Raw genomic sequence first — 25,970 nt, 5'->3', positions numbered from 1 at the left:
CCAGAATTTCCTCCACTGAAGAAACCCTGTTATTTGGCTCAAAAAGGCAAAAAACCAGACTGGTCTGTTTTTTGTAAAGATGGAGTGCTGCAACGATGGAACGTGACCCTGGCTTTTCTAATGTTACATGTCGGTTTTCATTAGTGACAATCCCAAGTGGGCATGGTAATGTTGGTTAGCTGTCACTGACATTGAGGAGTTGTTGTATGTGGACAAGTCGGGGATTGAACCACCAAGATTTTGGTTAGTTGAAGGCTTGCTCTATCTCCAGAGCCTCCCTTTGACCTTAACCTATTGACCTTTAACTGGGTTTTTTTATCATTGATTTCTACCCTCATCTCTATCTACATATATATAGTGTATGACACAAGCAAGTAACTCATCTTTTTTAATTACAAATTGAGCTATATATACAGTATAAGCGGTTAGCGTACTATATAAAAACATAGTAATGCTGACTAATTTCCACACAAAAAGCATCAAAATATAAGTGATCATTATATTAAAAGCCCATGGTCTCAGGGAGTCATTAAAAACAATGTACCACCACATATTCTTATAGTAGGCATCATGTTGGCACACACCAGTGATTTTTTTTTTGGGACTATCTTTTCATCTCTGGACAGTTATCAGTATTGCCTGACAAATTTGTGAATCCAATATGCATGATGGTATGAAGATTTTGGGTTATCTGCAATAGTCACCTTCTAATCGTTTTTGATTTTTTTTTTAAAATCCTATAATATCTAATTTCATCAGATATGATTCACTGGGGGCTAATGGGCCTAATGTTTTGTCAAAATTATGAGCATCTATCCTGCTGACAGACTGATGCAATTCTAGGTAACCTTAGACCAAAAAAACATTTCAATACAGTGATTTAGCTTAAACTCAATTTCACACTACAGCCAGTAGAGGAGGCACTTTGACTGTTTTAAAATACTGAACCAGTCGGGCTGACAAAAAAACCATGACCAGCGTGTTTACGGCCCAGCCCTGAACATTGAGGGAGTGGTCCTTTGTTTGTCATGCTGGATTATAACTGATGTAATGGATGTTAGGCCAAACGAAGAAAAAAAATGGAGGTTAGAAAGAGGGAGAGGAGTGGGATGGTTTTATAAGATTGATGGATGGAAAAAAAAAAAAGATTAGTGATAACATCTGTTATGAACATGTTTCTATTGGGTTATACTTGCATCATAACAACTTTCTCTTGCTTGGTTTCTGTAGCGACTGCCACACCCTTCCTCCCCAGAGAATAACCAAGGAGAGAGACATCAAGAGAAGGAGAGAACAGAAGCATCGGACCCTGACGAACACTGCATCACACAGTGCTTTGTCTCCCCCTTCACAGTGTATGAATAAATTAAAGGACTAATCTGTACTGGGCTGGATGCTAAGTGAAGAGCAGGACTGTGCAGTCTCCACTGGTATACACCTCCACGTTGATGACGATAAATCAGATTGTGTTCAGGCTTCATGCTCAATTCAGAGGAAAGCGACAGCTTTATCAGTTCATCAGTCATTTATGAAAATTGGGTCAAACAGACAGAGACCCGCATATAGAGTCACACTGGTACCTCTTTGTCTCAGGCTTCATGAGGGGACACCATGGGACAATGCCATAAAACATATGTGCACTTTAAGCCACACTGTACTATCATCTTCGAATAAATATCAATTGCTGGTATTTCAAAATTAAATAGTGACTGTGACATTGTAAAATACATCATAAAGTATTTGGTAATCATTTGTATAGGACAGCACCAATGCTTTTCCACATCAGTGTGAGTTTACTAATCTCAAGGAGTACTTCTCAAACTGTGGCGTGGAGATAGAAAGACATTTATCAGAAATGGGTCTCTGTCAAAAAATGTTTTATCAATTACATTATGGGAGATGTATGATTTGTTCTTGTTGAAGTTTGAAGAGGACTAAAAGATTAATCTGAGCATTTGCTGCTTATATTTCAGTGATTCTTTCTCTTCCTGGTTTGACCACATGTGTTTGTAGAAGTAAAATGCACAGGAGAACCCCTTTAAAAAAATGTTGTTTTGTAGTTTAGTCTAGATTATTGTTTTTTTGAACTCATTATATTGTCTAACTACAATCCACTATATTATCTATATCTACAGTACTGCTTGACAACATATGAATCAAAAATTTGTCAATTGAAGTTGGGTGACATAGGCATTACATAATCAAAATAAGATGCCTTAAGTTGCCAGTTTTACCTATAGAGTAAAATTAACCTAAAATATGTAGTGTAGCCTAACCAAATCAACTGAAGACATTGAAATTGAAGTGAAATATAATGTAAAAACTGGAACCCACAGTTTTCTCTTTTGGAGACAAACATGCAGAGGGGTGAATGATTGTTGTAACGAACCACTTTATACAGCTTACACAATTCAAAAAAATTGTTTCTGTTTTTAAATTTTTTTAATGACTATCCTCCAACTGTAGGGAGAATTATCAAGCTACAAGACCACTTCCCTGTCAGAGAAGAACAACTTCTCTACACAGATCATCAAAACATCGACCTCTGATCTTAGGAGTTGGTTGGTGTTGAAATGGTCAAATTTAAAGATGAAGTTGCCGGTTGATACAAATACACGACTCCTCCACCTACCTTGGTGGCCAGTGAGTGAGAAGCCCCGGCCTCCAGCAGCACAGAGGCCGTCTCCACCTGCCCCTCCCTAGCGGAGATATGGAGGGGGGTGTAGCCGTTGGTCGTCGCAGCATCAGGATGGGCCATGTGTTGCAGCAGCAGTTGGACAATCTCTGTTTTGCCCAGACGGGATGCAATATGGAGGGGAGTTTGGTCCTCCTAAACATGACACAGCAGGGAGACATTGAACACTCAATATACAATAATAGCATTCTGCACAGTGGAAGCAGACTGAAGTAAAAAAAAAAAGATTGCTGGTGTGTGCATCTATACTCTCACCCGAGCTCTGGCATCCACTATTGCTCCGTTCCTCAGCAAACATCGAACCACCTCCACCTGTCCTGCCCTAGCTGCCATGTGTAGCGCTGTTTCTCCACGCTGTAAGCACAACATGCAGCATGATATGGGTCAGCAAGAGAAATATGCAACATATCACTCATGCAACAGAATTGTTTCAGACAAACTAGACTAACTAGACTGACTTTTTGAGAATTGGTTATTGTAGTCTATCACGTTACTGCACTTTGAATCAGTTGTTTGTCATTACTCACTATGTTGCTGACGTCTGGCGAGGCTCCGTTTTGCAGCAGCAGCAGAACAATGTTCAGGTGACCCATGAAGGCTGCGACGTGGATGGGTGTTAAACCAGACTAGACACAGGAAGGTAAATAGGATAAAACGTAATTTCCAACGCTCTAGCAGAAATAATTAACTGTAGCCGATTAACATGCAAAACAGTAAATGATGTTCGCTGGCATTTCTCATTAATAAAAATCATGTGCAGACCTGCTTCACTGTGCCATGAAAGACAACTATTTCTTAAAGCCCCAGTGTGTAATATTTGTAAATTTCTGGTGGCATTTGGTGGTAAAGTTGCAAACCGCAACCAACTGACGATGTTGGCAATAGGGGAGTATAAATACTTTCAGCAATAAGAGCACAATGCATGTGCTGGTTGTAGTTTTGTTAGTCCAATACAAGAGACCACTTAACAAAAACAAAACATGGTTTTCCTGTCACAACTGCTAGCAACTGCTAAGTCCATTTCCGGTTTTCGGCAGCGCTGAGAATTCAACGCTAATGGGACGACGTATTCTGGACCATTTTGTGCAACTGTATTCAACACGGCATAGCAAACATGGCGACTTACACGGAGGTTGTGTCCACCTCATGTGACCATATTTATCTCATTGAAAGTTGACGAAAAAACATTGGTTCTTTGTTGCAGGTGATTATACATATATGAAGACAATTTCTGTTATTAAGTTCCTCTAAATATTACACACTGCAGCTTCAACCTAACTGGACAAAAATCACAGACTCCTGCAGGTTTTCATACTGGTAAAAAAAAACCATGGTGACCATTTCAGAAACATTGCCAAACCTCTAAGCTACCCACCTAAACTTGCACTATGTTACTTTGGAAATAATCTAAATATCATAGGCAGGGTTTTTGCTATTACAGCCTCACTAATGTCAGTGAAAGTTAGCCAACTTTAGCAAGCAAACTGTTTGATTCTTCTTTACTTGTAGCCTCAGTGGCCTGTGTTCAGAAAATGTAATCTGTCTTGCTCTAGCTCTGTATGTATGCAAATATTAGCATCAGGTGACTTAAGCTTCTTGCCAAAAAGGTTAAATGTGGGATTTCATATGTATACAGTATAAGTCCAGAATGAGGCACATGTCCACATTTGGCCAATATTTCTTTAATGCATTTAGCCAATATTATTTAAATACTATTACTACAGTTTCTTATAAGAATTAGAGAGTATCCTCTTGTATTTTCTACTACCTAGACTTCATATCAATCAGTCTTCCAAAGAATATGAAGCCTTTCTGTTGATTTAGTTTCCCTCAGGTGTGTCGGGTACCTCTGTAATGGCCTGGATAGATGCTCCATACTTGACCAGCAGCTCCATCACCTTTACACGGTTTTTCTTACAGGCTATGTGCAGTGGAGTGAAGCCATTCTGTAGAGGAAACATGACACACACATCCAGTAAAGTCTACATAGGCTATCCATGGATAGATTATTTATTTCTAAGATTTTGGTTTAAAAGTATTGCTGTATTTTTATATGACACTTTTTTATTATGAATTAAGTTTCAAAATGTCTTTTCCGTATCTGGCCCAATTTCCATTGGAGGCTCATTGCAGTTACACAGTGTTTATTTGTTGTACCAGTGCCCTGGCGTTGGAGTTGGCCCTCTTGTCCAGCAGTAGTTTGGTGACTCTGTAATGACCACAGTGTGCTGCCACATGGAGCGCTGTCAGGTAGTCCAATGTCACATCATCAACAGGCGCCTTGTGCTGCAGAAGATGTTTGACGCATTCAACGTGATCACCTTGTGCTGCCATGTGGAGAGGAGACAGTCCGTTCTAAAAGTGAGAGAGAGGCCATTTAGTTTGATGAAGATAATAGGTACTGTTTATAGAAGGAGAGTTTTGATTCATCAACTACCCTTGGAACAATGAACAACGTTGTTTGGTGGGTTGTGGGTATTTAAAAAAACATGATAGATCCCTCCCAGGGCTAAATTTTTAGGTGGGGCATTTAGAGCTGCATGATCAGTGCTTTTATGTGAACAACGAAGACTTAGTTAGCAACTAGTGGGGAATTGCAATATTTAGCAGTTAAAAAGCCAGATATTTTTCTAAGGAGCTGGTGGAGATCAAAACAACGCTAAAACTGTAGTTTTGTGACTGTTATGTGTTGTCAAATTAATGCTGATATGGATCTGTGTCTGGTGGATGTGCAATTAGCCAACTCTAACACATTGAGTACATAGACAGGAAGAAGGGGGGAAAAAACATGTCAAAAAATACCTTCCAAGAACTCCAAAGCTGCTTTACTTGCATGTTGTATATTGATAGCTAGAATTCTACAATACATACAATAGTAACCTGAGATTTGTCCAAATAACAGTTCCAACTGTAAGCAATAAGATGCTGTTGTTGCTGACTTAATAGCTCAGTGTTGTATATGTACCTCTTTTCCTACAGTTGACTTGTTAAATAAATAAGGAACCTCAGTGCTGAGGTTGTACATTTGTTTTTCCTATATAAAGTTGACATTACTATCAGTAACAACGCCAAAATAGACAAAATGGCAGCTTCCAGGTGGAACTGAATCCTGCAACAGGTTATTGGACATGTGACACACCTTTGTCCTGGCCAGCAAGGGTGCTCCTCTCTCCAGCAGCAGCTCGACAGGTATATCATGTCCACTTCGAGCCGCACAGTGGAGGGGAGTCAGACCATCCTACAAAACACAGAAACTTACATAAGTCCATAAATAGACTGCATTTATATAGTGCTCTACAGGTTCTAACAACCACTCAAAGCGTTTTACACTATGAGTCACAGTCATCCATTTACACAAACACACACACACACACACACACACACACAGGGGATGACCCTCTTTATCTCCTGAACCACAGCCGCCCACCACTTCAGGCAAATTGATGACAGAGGCTTAACCTTAACCTCTAGACCTCAACAAGCGCTGTAACATCTACATGTACGTAGTCAGAGACTAACCCAGGCAGGATTTCATTTGTATGTTTCTGAATGAAATACAGCTGATAACATGAACAAATTTACTGACTCACTGAGGTCCAGCTGAACTGGAAACAGTACATCTGTTGAAAAATGATAGTAATGTGCTAATCATTGCTTTCCTTCAGGAACAGTAAACAAGTATTGAAAAGTGATGTGGAGGGAGAAGATGCATATTGTGTTAAAATATGACCTCCATCCTCATGATGTTCTGTTTAAGGATCAGACCTGAGAAACTGTTTGAGCTTTATATTATCTCTATTCTACTTGGTACTCACCCTTGTTTTAGCATCAATCTGAGAGCCACGGTCCAATAACAGACGAACCATGTTAGTGTTGCCACGCTTGGAGGCCACGTGTAGGGGAGTAATACCGTTCTGCAGACAGGACGAAAATACATGCATGACACATTATTACAGTTTTTTTCAATTGCTAACAGGCATCGTTCAGTACTTTTATGCTTGTTTTATTTTTTGATCCTGGTTTTCCACTGTAACACTTTGCGATGTTTTACAAAATGAAAAGTGCGTTATAAATAAAATGTATTATTATTATTATTATTAGTACTGGAGACCCTTCTTCATAACTCTTCATACAGTCTGCATCACCAACATGCGTCTGGCAAAACAATTAATCTCACCTCCAAAACTCACTCGACTCACCACAACACTTCATACATGTCTCAAAATAAGCTTGTTCCACCAGAACACTGACAACAATTTTCAGTCAGAAAGCAAACACCGTCAGTCATAACACACTGACTTAAGAAACACCAACAACAGAGAGCAACACTTGACCTTTTAAGTTTTAATGACTTTTCACATAAATCATTTACTTTATTGACTGTACTAAAGTATATGTAAGAAGAATGAATCAGAAATTGCGTCAATATCCTTATTTTTTTCTATATCGTTGCATATTTTACTTACTTGTGCAAAATACTGTAAAAGGTTGAAACAAAAAAAAGTCTTAATGTTCCAGGGCTGCATAATGATTACAAAAAGAACTGACAACAACATGTATAGTATAATCACTCATACTGTACAGTACTGTGAGGGTTCTAGTCTTCTCTCTCTCCTGCATATCAAGGCAGATGTTCTTCCAACGACAGAGTCCGGTTTTAGTTTTTTTTTCTCTCCACATTTGCTCATTATGGGAACTGTTTAATTTCTCTGTAATATTGTAAGGTCATGACCTTACTATGTTTGTTGTGATTTGGCGCTATACAAATAAAATTGAGTTGATAATTGAATTGAATTTGGCCAGAAGTTCTCATCAACTTCCCCGGTGTAATTCTTCCTCTCCTTTCACCTCCATGCATCCTCCCTGACAGTCGTCTTTTCGCACCAACCTGTCTTCCACAATCCATGTTTCCAAACAAAATCATTCTGAGCCGTCCCATTCTCGGTTTGGTCATGAAACTAAAAACACATCTGTAGGCTTTTATCTGAATTTGTAATCACCTATGTTTGGAATGATTTTCATTTATTTAATTGTAGTTATTCTGCAAGTTTATCTTCATATTTCAACAGATGCAGAAATGCATGAAATTTGCCAGCATTCTGTGTTGAATGTTTTTTTAATAGTTCTGTAAAGAGTGAGTTAGCATTTGAAAAATGTCCTGCAAATATAGTGTTTTGCAGTTGGTGAAGTATGAATGAGAAAAGAGTTAGAGTTAAAAGAGTTATTTAACCCTAACCCCAAAACACTTTGAACAATCATCATGGAGACAACACACTCTTACTCAGAACACACTGAGAATAAAAACACTACCATCAAACACCAATACAGAAAATAGAAACTTTTAATCTTTACAGTTTGAATAATTTGAGTGAATTCACACAAATTAATATTTTCTTTAAAGAAAAGAGTGAAATTCTTTCACATGAAATTTTTATTTTATAACATACCAGTTTTTTAGGTAAACAGGAAGGAATGAAAATCAGCAATTTACTTCAATAGATATATTTTTTTATTTTGTCTGTAGTAATTTACGTAATTACTGAAAACAATTTCACAAACTAAAGGTACGTAATAGTAACACAAAATTGTGGGGCTAATCCTGCATCTTTCCGGCATCAGGCCACAAGTTTTCATCAACATTATATCGGATGTCCTGTTTGTTGTGTGGAATGTTCGCATTACAGATGCAACTGTAGGTCTTTGCAGATTGGGTTGCACCCTCAAGCCTGCCTCTCTACAATGAGAGACCATGATTCACAACATGGTCTATAAGTGCAGCCCTTATTTTCATCAGAAATTACAGCTCTTTGTCTTCTTCTAGGTATACCTCCACACATCTGCACTCTCCCTGCCACACTTCTCCTTCCACCAACCTGTTTGCAATCGCAAAAAAATGTAAATATATGGGGAAAAATGTATTATGTATTGTTTTCTATGCAGCACAGTTTAAAACACAATAAAATAAAACTTTTTTGAGTGCTTGAACAACCAAGGAACAATTTGGAAGATATATTCAGTGATGTATCTTTGTTCAAAGCCATAGAGCCAATGGCAAGGAATGGTAATGAACTGTGCATGGACTTTGGACATATACTTGGCCCCTGTGTGTGAAATTTGGCCCCAGACTTAGAAAATACTGACATGAAACAAAATAGCAGACACTAATTATTATTATTATTATGTATTCCTTCTGGAAAGAAGTCATTAACTTTTTTGTTAAGTCATTTTAGTTCATTCTTACCTTGTTCTTTACCAGCCATGCATCACCAGACAAGTATGTATTTGCAAATGGGTCTGGAACCTATTGCATTGGTCCATCTTAAATTTCCAAGGGGCGTTATCAATGGCAAATTGGGGGTTGTATGAGGTACTTATGCATAGATAATATGTTACCTTATGGAGATGGTGATCAAGCTGCGTCAGAGTCCTACTGTTGCAGAGGGGACCACCGGAAAACATATTTTTCGACACATTTTTAAATGTTTACCTAAAAAAATATTCGTTCAATTGTATGCAAAATAAAGTATTTTTTCACTGCTTTAGTTTGCCGCAAGACAGCCGTTTATTTTTGCACTTTTTTTTTCAAAATGCAGGGCCGGCTCTAGCCATTTTGGTGCCCTGGGCCAAATTATGCTGGAGAGATCTTACTAATCTTGCAAGAAAACTGTCTGTCTGTCACACACTTGTTATTTACGGGCCAAGAATGTGCAGTGTTAAATTTGGACATGGTTACATGACATGGTCGTGGAATTTTGTCTATCGTCCGTGAGAAACTCTTGGTTCTCAGACACCAAGCAAGGTCATCTTATCTATGGCAAGCCGAAACAATCAGAGAGCAGCTGAAGTCTCTCTCGAGGTGTCATATTCGCGGGTAGATGACAACATTACTCAAAGCTAAATACACTACAGAGACCGGAGATGGGCAGACTATCATGGGCTGCCAAACACTGTGAACCTGTTGATCTGTGTAGCGAACCGGAAGTCTCCTCAATATTGAACTCTTATAATAAATACTTCTGCTTAAAACATCCACGCTTTCCGTCTTCCTAAATCAGTATCCACTCGATCAATTATTCCATTTCAGTTATGACCATGTTAAATTTTTAATAAACAGCTGATCAGCGCTCGGGAGCAGCTACAGCTGGGACTCATAAACGGGAGACGTCAATCACGGCAAAGGCATGTTGTTCTGGGTTCAGGGTTCTGCCTGAGATGAGCATGTGGACAGGCGACTGTGGACAGGGCTGTAATAGTAGGGCTTTAATTTCTTGAGGAAAGACATTACGAAGTCACTGGCCACTAAAAAAAATCTGATTTTCTGACTGTACAGTTCAAAATTACATTTAGTAGATTTGTTTTCGGACAACAACGTGAGCCCAACACAGTTTCACCAGTGTGACAACACATGAAAAAAACCAGCATATTTTAACATGGATTCAAGTTGTAAACAGCACTACTGAAGTTGCCAGTAATGTTTAAAAATTGCAGTGTTTCCATGTGTTGCCTCAAACTTGTGAATGTGTTTCTCAGCCTGCTTGTGTTTTACATATTTTACATGAAACCTTAAAGACAAGACACTGAGCCAAAGCCTGAATGTGTTCGGACCAGTCCGAAATAATTTATCAATTAAATCCTAGGTATACAGGGCAAAAACGTATTTGTAAACACTTGGTTTAAAAGAGACATATTATGCTTTTTAAGTTTTTCCCTTTCCTCTTGAGCGTTTTATGTTTTTTTTTATGTATGTAAAAGGTCAGCAAAGTTAAGCCCTTAGTCCATGGTAGAGGGAGCTCCTCTCCCCGACAGGAAACAACTGCTCCTGAAGCTCCTGAAACACCTCGTCAGTCCGGCCGATACTTCCGTAAGATGGTGACCTCACAATGTTAGGAAAGTGCATAGCCTATCGGCTAGTCTGGCACACCCCCAAACAAAGCCAGGTAAAGCAAGAGCGTGAGAACGTCTTACATGCACTGGAAGCCGTTGACCAACCACGGCAAGGTGGGCCAGCTGGCCAATCAGAGCAGACTGGGCTTCATCGGGAGGGAGGGGCCTTAAAGAGACAGGTGCTAAAACCAAGTGTTTCAGACAGAGGCTGGAAAGAGGAGCTGCAGTAAGGGACAGTGTGTGGAAACTGATGTGTATACTGAACATCAGAGCATGTAAACCTTTTCTAGTAATAAGGCCATCAAAATTATGAACCTGAGTATCAGCAAAATATGTCTCCTTTAAGGTCAGGTTCAAGTCCATGGTGTTAATGGTTATGGTAAGCCATCAGGAAATTAATGTACGTCAATGTAATGTGTATGTGTGTGTGTGTGGTATCCCACCCTTGCAGTAAAGTCAACTGCTGCCCCTCGGTTCAGCAGGAGCGTGGCCACATTGACGTTCCCGTAGTGGGCAGCGATATGAAGGGGGGTAAATCCACTCTGAAAGACAGACAAGAGCGAGACAGACACACAAAAAGGAGAGAGGTCAGACATTCACTTTGTGTCCTTCAACTCGGACCTGCGTTTTCTTGACCCTTAGTCTTCCCAGCATGCAGCAGTCGCATCAAGCCCCACAGGTAAGACTGAAAACAAGAAAAATGTAAAAGTCACAGGAACAAAGTAAAAAAAAAAAATCAAAGGGTTTAAAACTATTCAAGTAATTTCATGGAGCTACCAAACACACAACCCCAAAACACAGACACGTCACTTCCATGCAGGTTTTCCACCATAAAAAATATATAAATAAATAAACAAAAAAAATATTTGGCTTCAAAAACCAATTTGGAATGAAGAAGACACAAACAAAAGCAGAAAAAAGAGATGGTGATGTTCTGTACACACAGAACATCACCATTGAGATCGAAATGAAGATGGACAAACATCATTAGCTACCCAAAATCAAATGATAGTAAAATCATAACAAGTGGGGAACATTTCCATCACCAAAGTGCACTATGTTAACTGTACAGCATATTAGTAAAAGAGTTAGCAATATGAAATAAATGAGAGAAGTTAGAGATTGCAGAACAAGTTGGAGGAGATCTGAAATTCTTGCCTTACCTTGCCATTCTGTAAGTGTGGTCCGATTTAATGTGAAAAAGTTGTTTACAAAAGTGTGAAGAATACAGTGACTAACGTGATGGTTTAAAACGTTACACAGTCCAAACCTTAGAATGGTGCAAATTAAGGTAGTGTGGATGCAACATGCTATTCAGTGCCAGATCTATGGCCAAGCAGGTCATGTTTTAATAAGTAATACTGCATTAGCTTCCAATGCCTTTACAGATTAACATTGTTTGTAGTAGGAGAAGTTATATGTCATTAAGTTAAATACCTTCCATAGGGATGCATGCATTTCAATTATTTGATTAGGAAGTTGTCATATATGGAAAACCAGGGATGCCAATAATAAAATAAAATCATTTATTACATCTGCATCATGTATGTATAAACTACTGCTATAAAGAACATTCACAAGATATTTTAGATTCAAATCTAAATTTTAGATTTAAATTGGATAAAATGTTTTCATTTTTATCTTGGCAGTACTGGACTTCCACAAATGAGGTACAGTATATTGTAATATTTCCAGTCAGAGTAAATCAATGTTTTAAATTCAGTAGTTCAAAGTGTATCTCTACAAATCATGCAGCACCAACATGACAACAGACAAAAGTACAAGACAGACTAAAAGAAAATACACATTCACAGTTGTTCCAAAAATGCATCAGGACAGTATTCACCAAATGAAAACCTTGAAGGAAAAATGTAATCATTTAAAAAAATAAATCAGTAAACCATGTATCTAAATATTGTTAATGTTGTTTAAAGATATTTCTAAAAGTATTTATTCTGTCATGTGAAAATAGGGGGGCTCTTTAAGCTATTAACAAAAATGATATGTAAATTGAAAAAAGGAATGATATACATACACATATATGCATACAAACAGAGTATGAATGAAATCCAAAGCCAAAAAGTAAAGCGGACTGTTTGCAGTGCCTTAGCGCAGGACACATGGGCAGGAGCTATCAGCCGTGCATGGTGGCCTCCTATCATACTGTAAGGGAAAGTGTTGAAACTGTAAAATTAACTTAGTCTTTCTACATTTATTGACAACATGCAGTGCTGAAGAAGTGAAATAAATAAATGGTGGAAGAAGAAAAAAAGTGGAATAAACAAAGGGATGGGTCTGTACAGTGAATCTGTGGAGAAATAAAGGAGCATGTGTATACCTCAGTAGTCCTATTGACCATCATCTGTAGCATGAGGAATGAGGAAGGGAAACATTAGTTCAGTTAGGCTCATATGACGCTGTGTTGTAGTCGGATGCACAGCAGCTCAGAGGCAGCTAGGCAGTCAGATACTCAACTGCCAGGTGACGTGGCTGGGGTGGGTCACTCCCATTTAATGTTCATTGTCAGGGCTACTTCAACTTCATATAGGTTTAGTCTCAGAATAAGTCTGGTAGGACTACAACTGATTATTGTTTTCATTATCAATTACTCCCTTCCTTTTTTAAGTTGAACTAAAGAACAAAATAAACCATTGTTCAGTTTAGTAAAGTCAGGAGTTATGCTGCTAGAGCTTTACTTGCTCTGGTATGACTAGTAGCGCATGTTGGCTAATGTCTGCTGAATGTCAACTTCAGATAGGTAATGCTGTTGGGTTTAGAAAATCAATTTGCCAATATCCTGGAATTGACACTTTTGGCCACAGTGGCCACTATTCAGCAAAATTTCCATTGTTTGGATAAGCAACTCTGACAGAAGCGATCTTCACTACGTACATTGGTTTAGTGAACTGATATGTGAACAGGTCATTTCAGATGCTGTCACTGGACGTTTTCTCATGTGTTTCCTGTCCTTATGAGTCATATTGAGCAGGGCTGCATCAGAACAGCTGAACCATATATGGCATTACACTAAATACATGCATATACTCTGTGTTTGGTTGCATGATTATATAATTGGTGGCTTACAGCTTCTGCAGATGTAATACTTCACATTCGCAACTTTGTAGTGCAGTAAATGGACGTCATTTTATTTACCTCCACTCTAGCCACGTCATGTCAAGCAACTTTCAGAGAAACAGTCACAACTGAAAACTTTTGTTCCAACATCGACTGTAAACTTTGAGTTCTGACCAACACTGGATTGTTACTTAAAACCCCTCCCAACCCCCCCCCCCCCCAAAAAAAAAAAAACCCTGTTTAAACCCCCTAACACCCGGTATTTTCTGCAGTGTGAAAATGTTTAATCAGCATTCAGCCCCTGGTCAAATGACTCGGCTTCACCTCCGATCGGCATTGATGTGAACGTCACACCCAGGTGAACGCGCTAATTTGAACGAGGGTTCGACTCCTCCATCAGTAACTGCTGTTACCTCACCAGCTCGCAGCCTCCGAACTGTTGTAAAGAGTCCTCTCGCATGTAGCTAGCTCACTTAGCCTAGCTTTGGCTCGTTGGTGGTAACAACTAACACAATCCACATCATCGATGAGGTTTAGAACGGGGCACTTTATTTCAACCCTTTGGCGGACATGCACGGCCTCATCAGGCGGTCTCTCATTACACAGGCCATAAACTGTCGGTAACATGGATGATGTGCGCAGCCCATTCTCCTTGTGGCTGCAGCTACGTACACAAACACAGCGTGCAGCGCCAACCTTCTTCTTCTCTTATACACAAACACTTCAAAAGCCATATGGCCGCATGCTTAAAGGGCCAGGCTTGGCTCGTAACACTGTGCTGAGTTTGCTGTGAAAGAGGTATTAGTGGCAGGACCATGAGTGACGTGGCAGGCACAGACACACTAGTGAGAGAGAGAGGGTAAGAAAGACACAGAGAGATGCACAGACAGACTGATGGATATACAGATGCAACTTCATCGGAAAAGTACATCACAACTAGTTAGTGGTCTTCTGTCATACACTGCATCATACACATATATTTTCTAGGACCCTATTTTCAACTGCTGTGATTGGTTGATTGGTATCTGGATGGTTTATCTGGATAAGCAATAAACATGTAATGACTGACGCTACGAAAGAGTTGACATCAGATCATCTCTTGTTGACAGGACTGACCAGAAAAGGTCAAATGTTAATTTGCATAATAGTGCAGTCACAATAGCATTCAGAAGATATTGATTACAGGATAACACCAGAGTGAATTTCCCATCCCCTTATGCTTCTTCATCATACAACAAATAGGTACCTTAACTATTCATACAAAGAAATGACACCATTGTGGTAAGACTTATAATAACTGTGGGTAAAAATGTTTTCCCACACATGACATCTGTGAACAGAAACATCAAATACCATGGGCAGGTAATATTGTCATCGCTATAGGCTGACGAGAATCATGGTGGGTACAAACTCTCACCACAAATTTCACCAGCAGTAATGTCATTACAACAGCTCAGCCCACACATTGTGTATACATTGTACAGTGCTTAATATACTGTAAAATCTCCTTCCATGTAAATGTTAGTTCCCTATTTTTCACCTACTCGCATACTTTACATACTGAAAAATTAGACCCTGATATTGTTAAAATACAGTAGGTTGTGATGAGAATAGAAATCAGATTGTTGGTCAATAGGAAAATGTATACAGATACAGATAACATTTTAACAGCAGATGTAAGCAAGGCCTTTCCATTCAAGGACTCTTACTAGGACCAACTGGGAGAACACCAGTGTTAAGAAGCCAAAGCCATTAAAAACAAGGATGCTTGACTGGTTTTCTAGATTTTCTTCATTCTGTTCCTCAATTATCACCAGATGAAACTCCTTAATTTAGCTTTGAATAACCATAGTATGGACACAGTGGCACAAACACGTAACACCACATTAGCTTGACTGCAGCACATGCAAGTCCTTACATTCAGACAGTGCTATGGACATACCTTCGACTGGACATCGGCGTTGTGGTCGTTCTGGAGGAGCAGGGCGGCTGACTTGGTGTCGTCCTTGCGGGCAGCAATGTGCAGGGCAGGTAAGCGGACCTTGCCTTTAGTATCGTTCTCAAGTAAGATAGAAACCACTTGGTTGTGGCCCTGCTGCAGGGCGATGGCCAGAGGAGTAAAGCCATCCTTGATGAGAAAGCACAGGAAGGAGAAAGTTAAGGAAAAGAAAGGTTAAAAGGATAAGCAACATCTTGTTTTAAAAAAAATCTGTAATCTGAGAACGTTCAGTAAAATTTCCAAACGTTCGGATGAAATACATTTCATGAGAGGTTGTACAGTACATTCTCTCTTTACAAATATTGACCAAATGTCTTTACATTTTCTATAACAGTTATATGATAAAAAATGTGTAAAGTATATTTCCTCAGTAGTAAGTCCTTCAGTGCAACAGTCATGCCATACTCACCACTCTGCTGCTCTATTCCTCTTTTTAACAGAAATACTCTTCATTCATTCGTAAAATATTATAGTAAATAGTACAGTATTTTTGGTTGCTTTTATTTTTCTAGCTTATTGTATTTTGCTATATGTCGAGCTACTGTTGATGAAACTGCTTTGCCACAGTAGGTTTTCAATTTAAATGTCTGAGGAGGAGGTTTTGCTTAAAGTCAAAACAAAGCATTTTAGCCATGCTAGCAACGTGGCTCTCGTATATTTCATCAGTCTTTGCTCCAGACTTAAATGTCTTGACAAAAAACGGATGGGTTGCGATGACATTTGTGCAAACATTCATGGTTTGGTTCATATGCCAATAACCTTGGTGATTTTTTTACTTTTCATTTAGTGCCACCAGCCATTCAGTGGAGGAGTTTTCAATTATTCTGTAAAATATGGATCATTCCAATGAAGGATTAAGTCAAAACTTGCTGTCTTTTTAAGATAGTGGCAGGGCTTTAAGGGATGGCAATGAACAACTTTTGGCCGAAGCGCTCTGTAAACAGAGGAGGAATTTGTTCCACGCTGTTGTCTGATGAGGTCATCCTAAAAACAAACACTCCACTCACCTCTGTAGCAGTGCTCTGGTTGCCTCCATTCTCCAGAAGGTAACGCACCACATCTAGGTGATTCTCCTGGGCAGCCATGTACAAGGGAGTGAATCCATTCTACAGCACACAGGCAAGTTCATCAGGTTAATGGACAAACAGCTGGTCATCGAAAAAGGTATTTACATTCCCACTCATCGTCACAAAACACGGCCCCAAATAACACTGTGGCTATGTAACATGATATTACTGCTGAGGGATCCAAGAGGTGCTATTGTCAATGACTTTTAAGAGGGTGACAGTGTAAAAAAACCCTCCATCAGCAGACTCCAGAGGCTCACCTGGGACTGTGAGTTGATGTCTGCTCCTCGTTTGGACAGGATCTTCACCACTTCAGCCTGACCAGCTAGAGAGGATATGTGAAGTGCTGTGTTTCCTTTCTGGATTAATAGAAAACAAAATAACTATTAGAAAAAGGACTTTAAGAAAAATGGCTACCAGTACAACACACTTTATATCATTATCTTTTTTTATTATTATTTTCTGTGCTAATCAATGTGTCACAATACACACTGTGACTGACAACATCTCATATTAGCTTGTTGCATTACAAAGTGCCACATAATTCAATAATTCTCATCGAGTTATAGTATATAATGCTACCATTATTCTTTATGCACAAGAATGCCCAGGTAACCACAAGTATATCATGATACTGTGTTTACTACAAGGAAAAAGCTACCCTCCTTTCCCTACAATCACTATCAAATATAGGCAAAAGGTAAACAAATCACTTAAAATAAAAAATAAAATAAACCAGTTTAATCTACTGTTGGACTTAGAATCGGAGAATGCCGCAGGAATGACGATGAGATACTGACAAATGACCGAATTCAAACACAAAAATGTCTTAGTAAGGTGTGGCAGCTTTAAAGAAAACGTGCAGTGTCTGTCTTTGCAGAACTCAATTGTAAATTGATTCTACAGCAGTGGAACCCTGGTCAGTAATGAGTCACCCTTCTCTGATTGCAGGAGTTGCAATGTTTGGCAGGTTTTAAGCATCAGTTCTCTATGTTTACTACTCCTCTGTCCATATCACTTTCCTTCTGTGCTCCTCTATCTATAAATCATCAATAAAAGCTTGTTTTTCTTCAAAGATTGTTTGTTCAAAACTTGGACCTGATTTGCTCAAACAGGTCATGCTGCCATCAGTCAATACAATCATCCCCAGTTCGTTTCTGTAGCACTAACTCTTTCTGTTAATGTTTTACTTTGCATTTGCAGCAACCTTAAATCACTATGAATAAGATCAAGTGATGAATCTGAATGATTATAAAAAACACCTACACGGAGTGTTCTAGGAGCAACAGAAGTGCCTGTCAGTTTTTAGTGGACGGTGCACGAGCACTGTGGGTATATGAGAACCCGGCATGCCACATGGTCTGCTGAAGAAACAGCAGAACAAAGAAAGGAAGCCAAGACCCCTGGACCCCCGCAGCGACCTGGGGGCCTGATTTGGACACAGCCCAAGTCGCACCCCTCATTGGCAGAGACCCGCATGGCACCGCAAGGGGTCTTGTGACGTCACATAATCTATAAAACAATGCGATGCCCACTGCTCATCGCTCTCCAGGAAGGAAACCCGCTTTGATCAGGTGGGGTCCTCTGTCCTACAAAGGAGGTAACCACTTCTCACTTAGACTTCATCCACCACAACGTTTACTCTAGAAACCAGAAGAAGTGACCGTGCATGCAGCTGAACCAGGCCCCAGGATTCCCAACTTAGCTGGACGAATCGGAATTCGCCTTTCTTCCCTCTTCCTTGTGCTTGTTTGGAAATGCACACAGCACCGGTACCGAGACAAGAGCCGTCGAGACGGAACACTCTGTCGATTGATCCCTGTAGGAGGAAAGACCTGAACCCACAGTCTTTCAACCGAGTCGACCGCCGGTCGATCCGAACCCGGAGGACCACACACTGCCGGCAGTTGCTAGGAAGCGCCGCGACTCCCGCCTCGCTACATCCAAGGACGGACCACACACGCTTTCCCCCCCCCAAAGGAGTACAGTAAGAGGCTTTAGCTCTGGGCAGGTAGGCTATTTATGTGTGTTTCAGTTAGTTTAACTTACTGTGTATTGTGGTGAAGTTTTTAACGGATCGCCCTGTCCCCTTTATTGCTGCTATAATAACCGCGTTATTATTAGTGTTGCTTGACTGTGATTTGTGTCCGACCATGACTATTGTGTGTTGCTCTGCCATCTCGTCTGAACTCAACACGCTGTTGTCTGTTTAAAGACCAGAGATGCGCCTGAGCCTTACTGCTGCTTTGATCGCTTTCCCTTTGCTTTCCTACCAACAAACATTTACACACAGATTCTGGTCTGAAGTTAACTTCGCCCTCTTCGCATCTCTCCTTTGTTAGAGTCACATGTATAAAGGTAGCCGCCGTTTAACTTGAGGTCTCAAGTCCCCACCTTTCTCTGGCGCCACGTGACGTCCCCGGTCACGTCCGCCATTTTGTTCCTCCTCCCATTTTCACGGGCACACGCACACACACACACACACACACTCTTGCTTGTTGTTGTCTCTTCATATGATGATCATATGACATATGATTGGTAGCTTAGCTTATAACAGACATTTGTTGATAAAAAGTAGTATTGATTGTTATTATTATTACATTGATATTTGTGTCATTTGCATGTACATTGTGATATTGGCTGGTTGACAGAGTCAGTGCTCGAATTCACACCTTCAGTTCACTCTATAAATGCTCATATCTACCAGATATGAACATTTTGTGTTAACACCTTTAATTCTTGAGACTGAATTGACGATTTGGTTATTGGTCCCGGTTTCCGGGTGGTGCCCCGTTGCTATTAACATTGATTAATAAGGGGGCGCTGTTGAGTAATGGCGGAGAAAGACCTTTTGGTGATAGCTCCGGTGACTTTACTTTTATTAATACACTAAACGTATGTATATCCAGAAAGAATAATCTGTGTTAACACACTAAAATGCGGGCATATGGAAGATAAAGGCCAAAGGAGGAAAACGAAGATGAAGAAAGTAAGAACCAAAACGAACGATCAAGTACTAGGCCTCAACCAAGCGCCTTGCCCGAGTGATGTGATAGCACCTGACGACGAGAGCATTGAGGCAGATCCACCAAACCGCGCAGTGCTAGCCGCTATCGCTGCTCTACGAAATGAAGTCGCCCAGGTTAAAGATGACATATGCGCTACTATTGATACCCATATACAGACCGTATACAGACCGTACACACCGCGTTCAGAGATCAACTGGCTACAACCAAGAAAGAAATACAGACGTAGATTACAGCTCTTGAGGCGACTACAGCCTCACATGAAAACACTATCAAAGAGTTGGAAAATTCAGCCACACATTGTTCGGATGATGTGAAGACTTGGAGGGGCGCTCGCGGAGACATAACATCAGGATCATCGGAATACCGAAGGGGATAGAGGGACCCAGACCAAGGGACTTCATTGCCGGGCTACTACGAGACATGCTATCCCTGGATAAGAAACCTCTCATTGACAGAGCCCAGGCCTTATGTTCTGAGGATACACTACTTTCATGTATTGGAGGACATCTTACGCAAGGCTACGGCGGCGAAACAGCTCTTCTATGACGGCAAGAGGATCCAAATTTTCCCTGATTACCCGCCCGCTGTGGCTAAGCGGAGGGCGCTGTTCAATCACACAAGGGAGCTACTAAGACGCTAGCCCAGTGTCAGATGTGGTCTACTCTATCCAGCAAGACTCCTGGTGACCCACAATGGTACACAGACTTCGTTCATAGACCCCTAAAAAGCTGAGGAATATGCAAAACGTCTTTCAGTGTCAAGATCGACTGTGACACACAATTAACTCTGTGAGTATGAGTGTGGGGGGAAATAAGAAACTCAAACTACGGTAGTTGTGTGCTAATGCCAGCTGCTGACTTCTGGCGCTGCACTGACTGCACAGATACACACATGCACAGTTGGTGCATTGTTGACCAATGCACACGACACATATTTACCTCCTAAAGGCTGATGTTCGTATTGTTAATACTTGGGAGCTATTTCATTTCTAGCCTATATATCCATTTATTCATTAGTGTAAGATGCAGAATTGGTTCTGTTTTGTGTTCTGGTTACGTTAATCCGTCTGTCTGCCTAAGGTGAATATTAACGTTAGATCTCTGGTTGGCACAACTGAGTTCATCTTTTGTTTATCCATTTAAAATATCTGCTCCTTGTTTAATATATGCGTAGATATGTATGTGCGTGCGTGTATGTATGTGTGCATATATATGTGTGTGTGCATGTGTGCGTATGCATGTATACATCTTAATGTTCTTATATGTTATTTTCTCCTATTTTTACCAATACCACTCACATCTTCGAGTTACCAAGCTATGGGACCAAAGTTAGAAGTTAGCAACAGGCCAACAGAAGCTGTGGGGAAGTGACCTGAGTTATTAGTTCATTTCACTTGCTTCCTTAAGAAGGCTCGCACCGCACTCACTTAGAGTCGGTCAGAGTAGTTTATTTTTCTGTTTTCTGTTTTGTTTATATGGGACCTGGATTACCCTTGGGTGGAAAATGTGGGGTGGGCTGGGGTGGGGAGGCGGGAGGGACAAGAGCACTCACTCGGATTCTACACGCTGGTGTTAGTGATACTACAAATACTATACTGGTTAAACATTGCTGATGCAAGATAGTGCAAATAACAATACTAGCGGGGAGAAAGGTCTCACGTTTTCTAGCTGGAATGCACACGGAGTGAATAACCCAGTTAAGAGAAGGAAAGTTCTGGCCAATTTAAAATCACTGGCCTCAAATATCTTGTTTCTGCAAGAGACCCACTTGAAAAATTGCTCACACGGCAGGTGATGAACGAGGTGGATAGAGGAGATATACCACGCAACCTTTTCAACCAAAGCGAGTGGCGCAGCCATTCTAATAACAAAAAACGTGCCATTTCTACAGAAAAAAACAATTGCAGACAGAGAAGGTCGTTACATTATAGTAATTGGAGAAATCCACAACATTTCCCTCACCTTAGTGAATATATATGCCGCCAACACGGCAATCTTTAAGATTTTAATACCGTTTTAGATGCATATCTTGATAGATCCTCCACAAGGAGACTTTCAAGAAACTCCTCAAGTGAATTTTTGAACATTCACCAATAACGCAAACATCCTGGACATATGGAGAACAATGAATCCTTCAGGTAGGGACTATTCATTCTATTCACCTGTCCACAACTCCTATAGCAGGATAAACTACGCCAAACTTGCACTATTTACAGTGAATGCTACATATCAGAGTATTGTGATCTTGGACCACAGCCCCTTCACCTTTTCATTTCGTCTAGATCAGATAGATAAACCGCACAGCGCTTGGAGACTTAATCCTCATTTACTCACTGTAAAAAAATTTTGGGAATACCTAAAAACGCTAATTTCCCTATACTTTGAAATGAATGACATTCCTGGGACCTCTCTCTCCATCCTTTGGGAAGCATTCAAGGCCTTCATAAGAGGCTGTATAATCTATTTTGAAGCCTCGAAGAGAAAAGAAAACAAGGCCAGATTAAAGGAACTAGAAACACGAATCAAACTATTAGACAAAGAAAATGCGCAATCAGCCTCTATTGCTCTACACGGGAATATAGCAACACTAAAATACAAATACAACAAAATCCTGTCAGCAAAAATTAGTAAAGCATTCCTTTATGCCAAGCAAAAATACTTTGCGAAACCCTAGACTGCGAAACCCTGAATTACGAACTTAACATCACAGAGGTTCGAAACGCCATCGCCTCACTGAAAAGTAATAAATCACCTGGTCCCGATTATCTCCCAGGGGAGTTATACAAGACCTTTAGCCAAAACCTATCCCCCTACTTATTAAAATTATATAAACATGCCCAGATAAACGATAGTTTACCACCTACATTAACTGAGGCTGTGATTATAGTAATTCACAAGAAAGGGAAGGACCCGCAGGAAGTAGGCGCCTACCGTCCCATCTCGCTCCTCAATGTCGATGGAGAATTATTTGCCAGGATACTGGCCAGCAGGCTGAACCCTATACTGGAAAACTAGTCCATACAGACCAGACAGGTTTTATACCACATAGGAACTCTACCTTTAACCTTAGACAACTTTTTAACATCATGTACACTAAGACAGGAGCACCCACTGACCTCGTCATACTCTCACTTGATTCCGAGAAGGGATTTGACCAGATTGAGTGGCAATACTTATTTGAAACTCTCACTAGGTTTAACCTTGGGGATAAATTCCTATCGCTGATTAAACTCATTTTTAAAAATCCTACAGCTCAAATACTCACAAACAAGACAATATCCTCCCCCTTTAGCTTACGCAGGGGGACAAGACAGGGGTGCCCCCTATCCCCTTTAATCTTCGCACTGGCTATCAAACCTCTAGCCCAAAATATAAGACTGGATCCTCAGATACATGGCTATACTACTAATGACACAACCAAAAAGATATCGTTGTATGCGGATGACATCCTCCTGTATATAACGCAGCCACAAATTTCTATTCTGACACTCCTAAACAAAATCGATCTATTCGGAACCTTCTCAGGTTACAGAATCAATTGGACCAAAAGTGTTCGGGTGCCAGTCCATATGGAGAATCTAGCACGCCTGGATCATTTTCCATTTAAAATCTCTGTAGAAAATATCACCTATTTAGGTATTGAAGTCACAAAACATTACTCCTCGCTCTTCCAAGCGAACTTTCCGCCCTTAATAGAAAAACTAAAACTGAGATTATCATTCTGGGAAACTCTCCCAATCTCTTTAATTGAGAGAATCAATGCCATAAAAATGATTTTTCTACCACAAATATTATACTTATTTCAGAACGTCCCTATTTTTCAAAAAAAAAAAATCTTTTAAAGACTTAGACTCTTTAATAGTCCCCTTTCTAGGGGACACAAACCCCATAGGATAGGCAAAAAGCATCTCTGCAGGCCAAAGCTTGACGGAGGATTAGCCCTTCCAAATATTGTGCTCTATCATTGGGCCTCGGCGATTAAGACTTTCACCTTCTGGCTGGATACTTCAGCGCAACCGCCTAACTGGCTAAAGATGGAGCAGGAGGATGGTGCTATCCGTACTCCATAGGTGCAATCCTATAAGCCCCTACTAAGACTAATAAACTATTATATAATAACAGCCCTATTATACACAACTTAATTCGCACTTGGAAACAAATAAAGTCTCATTTTAATCTTAAACCCTAGCTCTACCTATTGCTAAGAACCCCACCTTTGTCCCCTCTAACCTTGATGGAGTCTTCTCTACATGGAGCAGAACAGGCATCCATTGTATTGTAGACTTATATATAGAAGGTGTCTTTGCTTCCTTTACACAGCTTCAGAGGAAATATAGATTGGAGAGTAACAACTTCTTCCACTATCTACAAATCAGGGACTACATATGAAAACACTTAGCAGGTCTTGAGACCGAGACACAATCACCGGTAGATGACTGCCTAAAATTATCACCCAATAAAAATAAGTTAGTAACCCACATCTACAATACTTTATTATCAATAAACTCCCCTTCATCTCAAATTTGTAAATCCAAGTGGGAGGAGGAATTTGGCAAACCAATTTCAGATAATCTATGGGAAGAGAGCCTTAAGAATATACATACTTGCTCCAATAATGCAAGACATTGTCTGATCCAATTTAAAATTATACACAGACTCCACTACTCTAAGGAAAAACTACATAACATATATCCAGAGGTGTCTTCTGTGTGTGATAAATGCCAAACTTCGGTGGCAACCCTCCTTCACACCTTATTATTCTTGGCATAGCTGAGACATACAAAAGACTAAACACAGCACAGCAAGTAAGGGCCTCTGCAGGGGGAGGGAGATGGGAAAGGGGAAAAGAAGGTAATTTGGTTATTGTTACTTTATTTAACTGTGCTATTTTATTTTAAATTAATGCAATTATTTACTTATGGTTTATTTATTTTTGTATCTGAAATGTCCGGTGTTCTATCTTGTTTTTTGCTGTGTTTAGATAATACCTCTGTGCCTATTCCTGTATATAACTTTCCAAGGACTCCAATGCTACAGGCACAACTGTGAACACCTTGTAAATGAAAATTAGCACTGATCATGTAAGTGTAATATATGTGGAAAACAACTGCTCAATAAAAAGATACTTGATAAAAACACAACATTGATTAATAAGCTCTATTGATTTTAATAATTCAAAATTATCTTTGATAACTATGAATTATTGCTGTTAACCAAATTAGCCCAAACCAATGCACAACAACGTTGTAAGACTCTCACAAGATTTTTTTTCTTTTTTAGAACTTTATTGCCAGAATTGTACAATAACAGGCAATCAACATAACAATCAACATAACAGTGCAAACTACCTTCAGACTGGGCCACACTGAACATACATGTATAGAGTTATAGAAACACAGCGGAGGGATGGAATGTACAAATATACACCCACTTACGGACTAGAAAAAACAAACTTTACATAGAAATGATTAAGTACAGTGTTCCTGATTAAGGTAACCTATAACTGGAGCCCATCTCCTTTTAAAGATGGGCATTTTCAGTTGCAGCTGTGAAGTCAAGTATTCCACCATGTATACATTCTTGACCTTTTGTAACCATTGAGCTATGGGATGGCCAGGCTTCATCCAGTTAATCATGATTATTTTTCTTGGAACCATCAACAAGATATGCAGTACATAGCGCTGATCCGTTGTAGGAGTTCAGGTGATATTGCTGATAGGAGCATTTATGGGTCCAGAGGTATGTCCAATTCCAGAATTTTCTTGATTTCTCCTTTGATGTTTTTTCCAAAATGTTCCTATTTACAGACAGTCCAACCATGCCACAGTTTCTCCAACAGTTGTTTTTAGAGTTGTATTTAAAAAAACACAAGCTACCAGCTGGGTCCTGAAGAATCTCATCTTCACCTCACAGTTAAATTCTTTCCATAGCTGGCTCGCAAACTCCTCTGTGACATCTTGAACATATGCTTTCCCAGGCATCATCATCCACTATTGCATTCAACTCAAGCTCCCATTGTCCATCTTATGTAAACAGATTTAGTTGTTGTTGTCTCTAGGCAGAAGAAACGGGTGCAGCTCACTCACTCATTGGTTAGGACTTCATGATCGGGTCAGAAGTCCAGATGCTTGTGTGTTCATTTAGTTAGTGATGGGTAAATCAGCCAGTCATATTTTGCTATTGTAGTGGGCGGGACAAAGTACCATCGCCCTACGCCTTCCA

The 25,970-nt window shown here is 40.0% G+C and overlaps 1 protein-coding gene across 34 annotated transcripts in view; it reads right to left on the bottom strand.

The window, feature by feature from the left end:
- The window catches only part of ank2b (ankyrin 2b, neuronal), a 162,283-nt gene that overhangs the window by 45,586 nt on the left and 90,727 nt on the right, over nt 1–25,970 (bottom strand). For 25 of the 34 annotated variants that reach the window (XM_035626268.2, XM_035626275.2, XM_035626263.2 and 22 more), the window contains exons 4-16: nt 16,981–17,079; nt 16,661–16,759; nt 15,597–15,782; nt 12,918–12,941; nt 11,743–11,751; nt 11,023–11,121; nt 6,511–6,609; nt 5,835–5,933; nt 4,853–5,050; nt 4,543–4,641; nt 3,223–3,321; nt 2,951–3,049; nt 2,633–2,830 (exon numbers count right to left, since the gene is read on the bottom strand). In XM_035626268.2, coding sequence (XP_035482161.2) covers nt 2,633–2,830; nt 2,951–3,049; nt 3,223–3,321; nt 4,543–4,641; nt 4,853–5,050; nt 5,835–5,933; nt 6,511–6,609; nt 11,023–11,121; nt 11,743–11,751; nt 12,918–12,941; nt 15,597–15,782; nt 16,661–16,759; nt 16,981–17,079 — 1,407 coding nt within the window. The remainder of the gene's footprint in view (nt 1–2,632; nt 2,831–2,950; nt 3,050–3,222; nt 3,322–4,542; nt 4,642–4,852; nt 5,051–5,834; nt 5,934–6,510; nt 6,610–11,022; nt 11,122–11,742; nt 11,752–12,917; nt 12,942–15,596; nt 15,783–16,660; nt 16,760–16,980; nt 17,080–25,970) is intronic. The other 9 variants (XM_035626262.2, XM_035626270.2, XM_035626272.2 and 6 more) reach the window with 2 other exon arrangements.

Source organism: Scophthalmus maximus, chromosome 2, assembly GCF_022379125.1.
Source record: "Scophthalmus maximus strain ysfricsl-2021 chromosome 2, ASM2237912v1, whole genome shotgun sequence".
In the NCBI taxonomy this organism is placed as follows: domain Eukaryota; kingdom Metazoa; phylum Chordata; class Actinopteri; order Pleuronectiformes; family Scophthalmidae; genus Scophthalmus; species Scophthalmus maximus.
The sequence above is the reverse complement of the archived record's forward strand: the minus strand, read 5'-3'. Positions and strand labels throughout refer to the sequence as shown.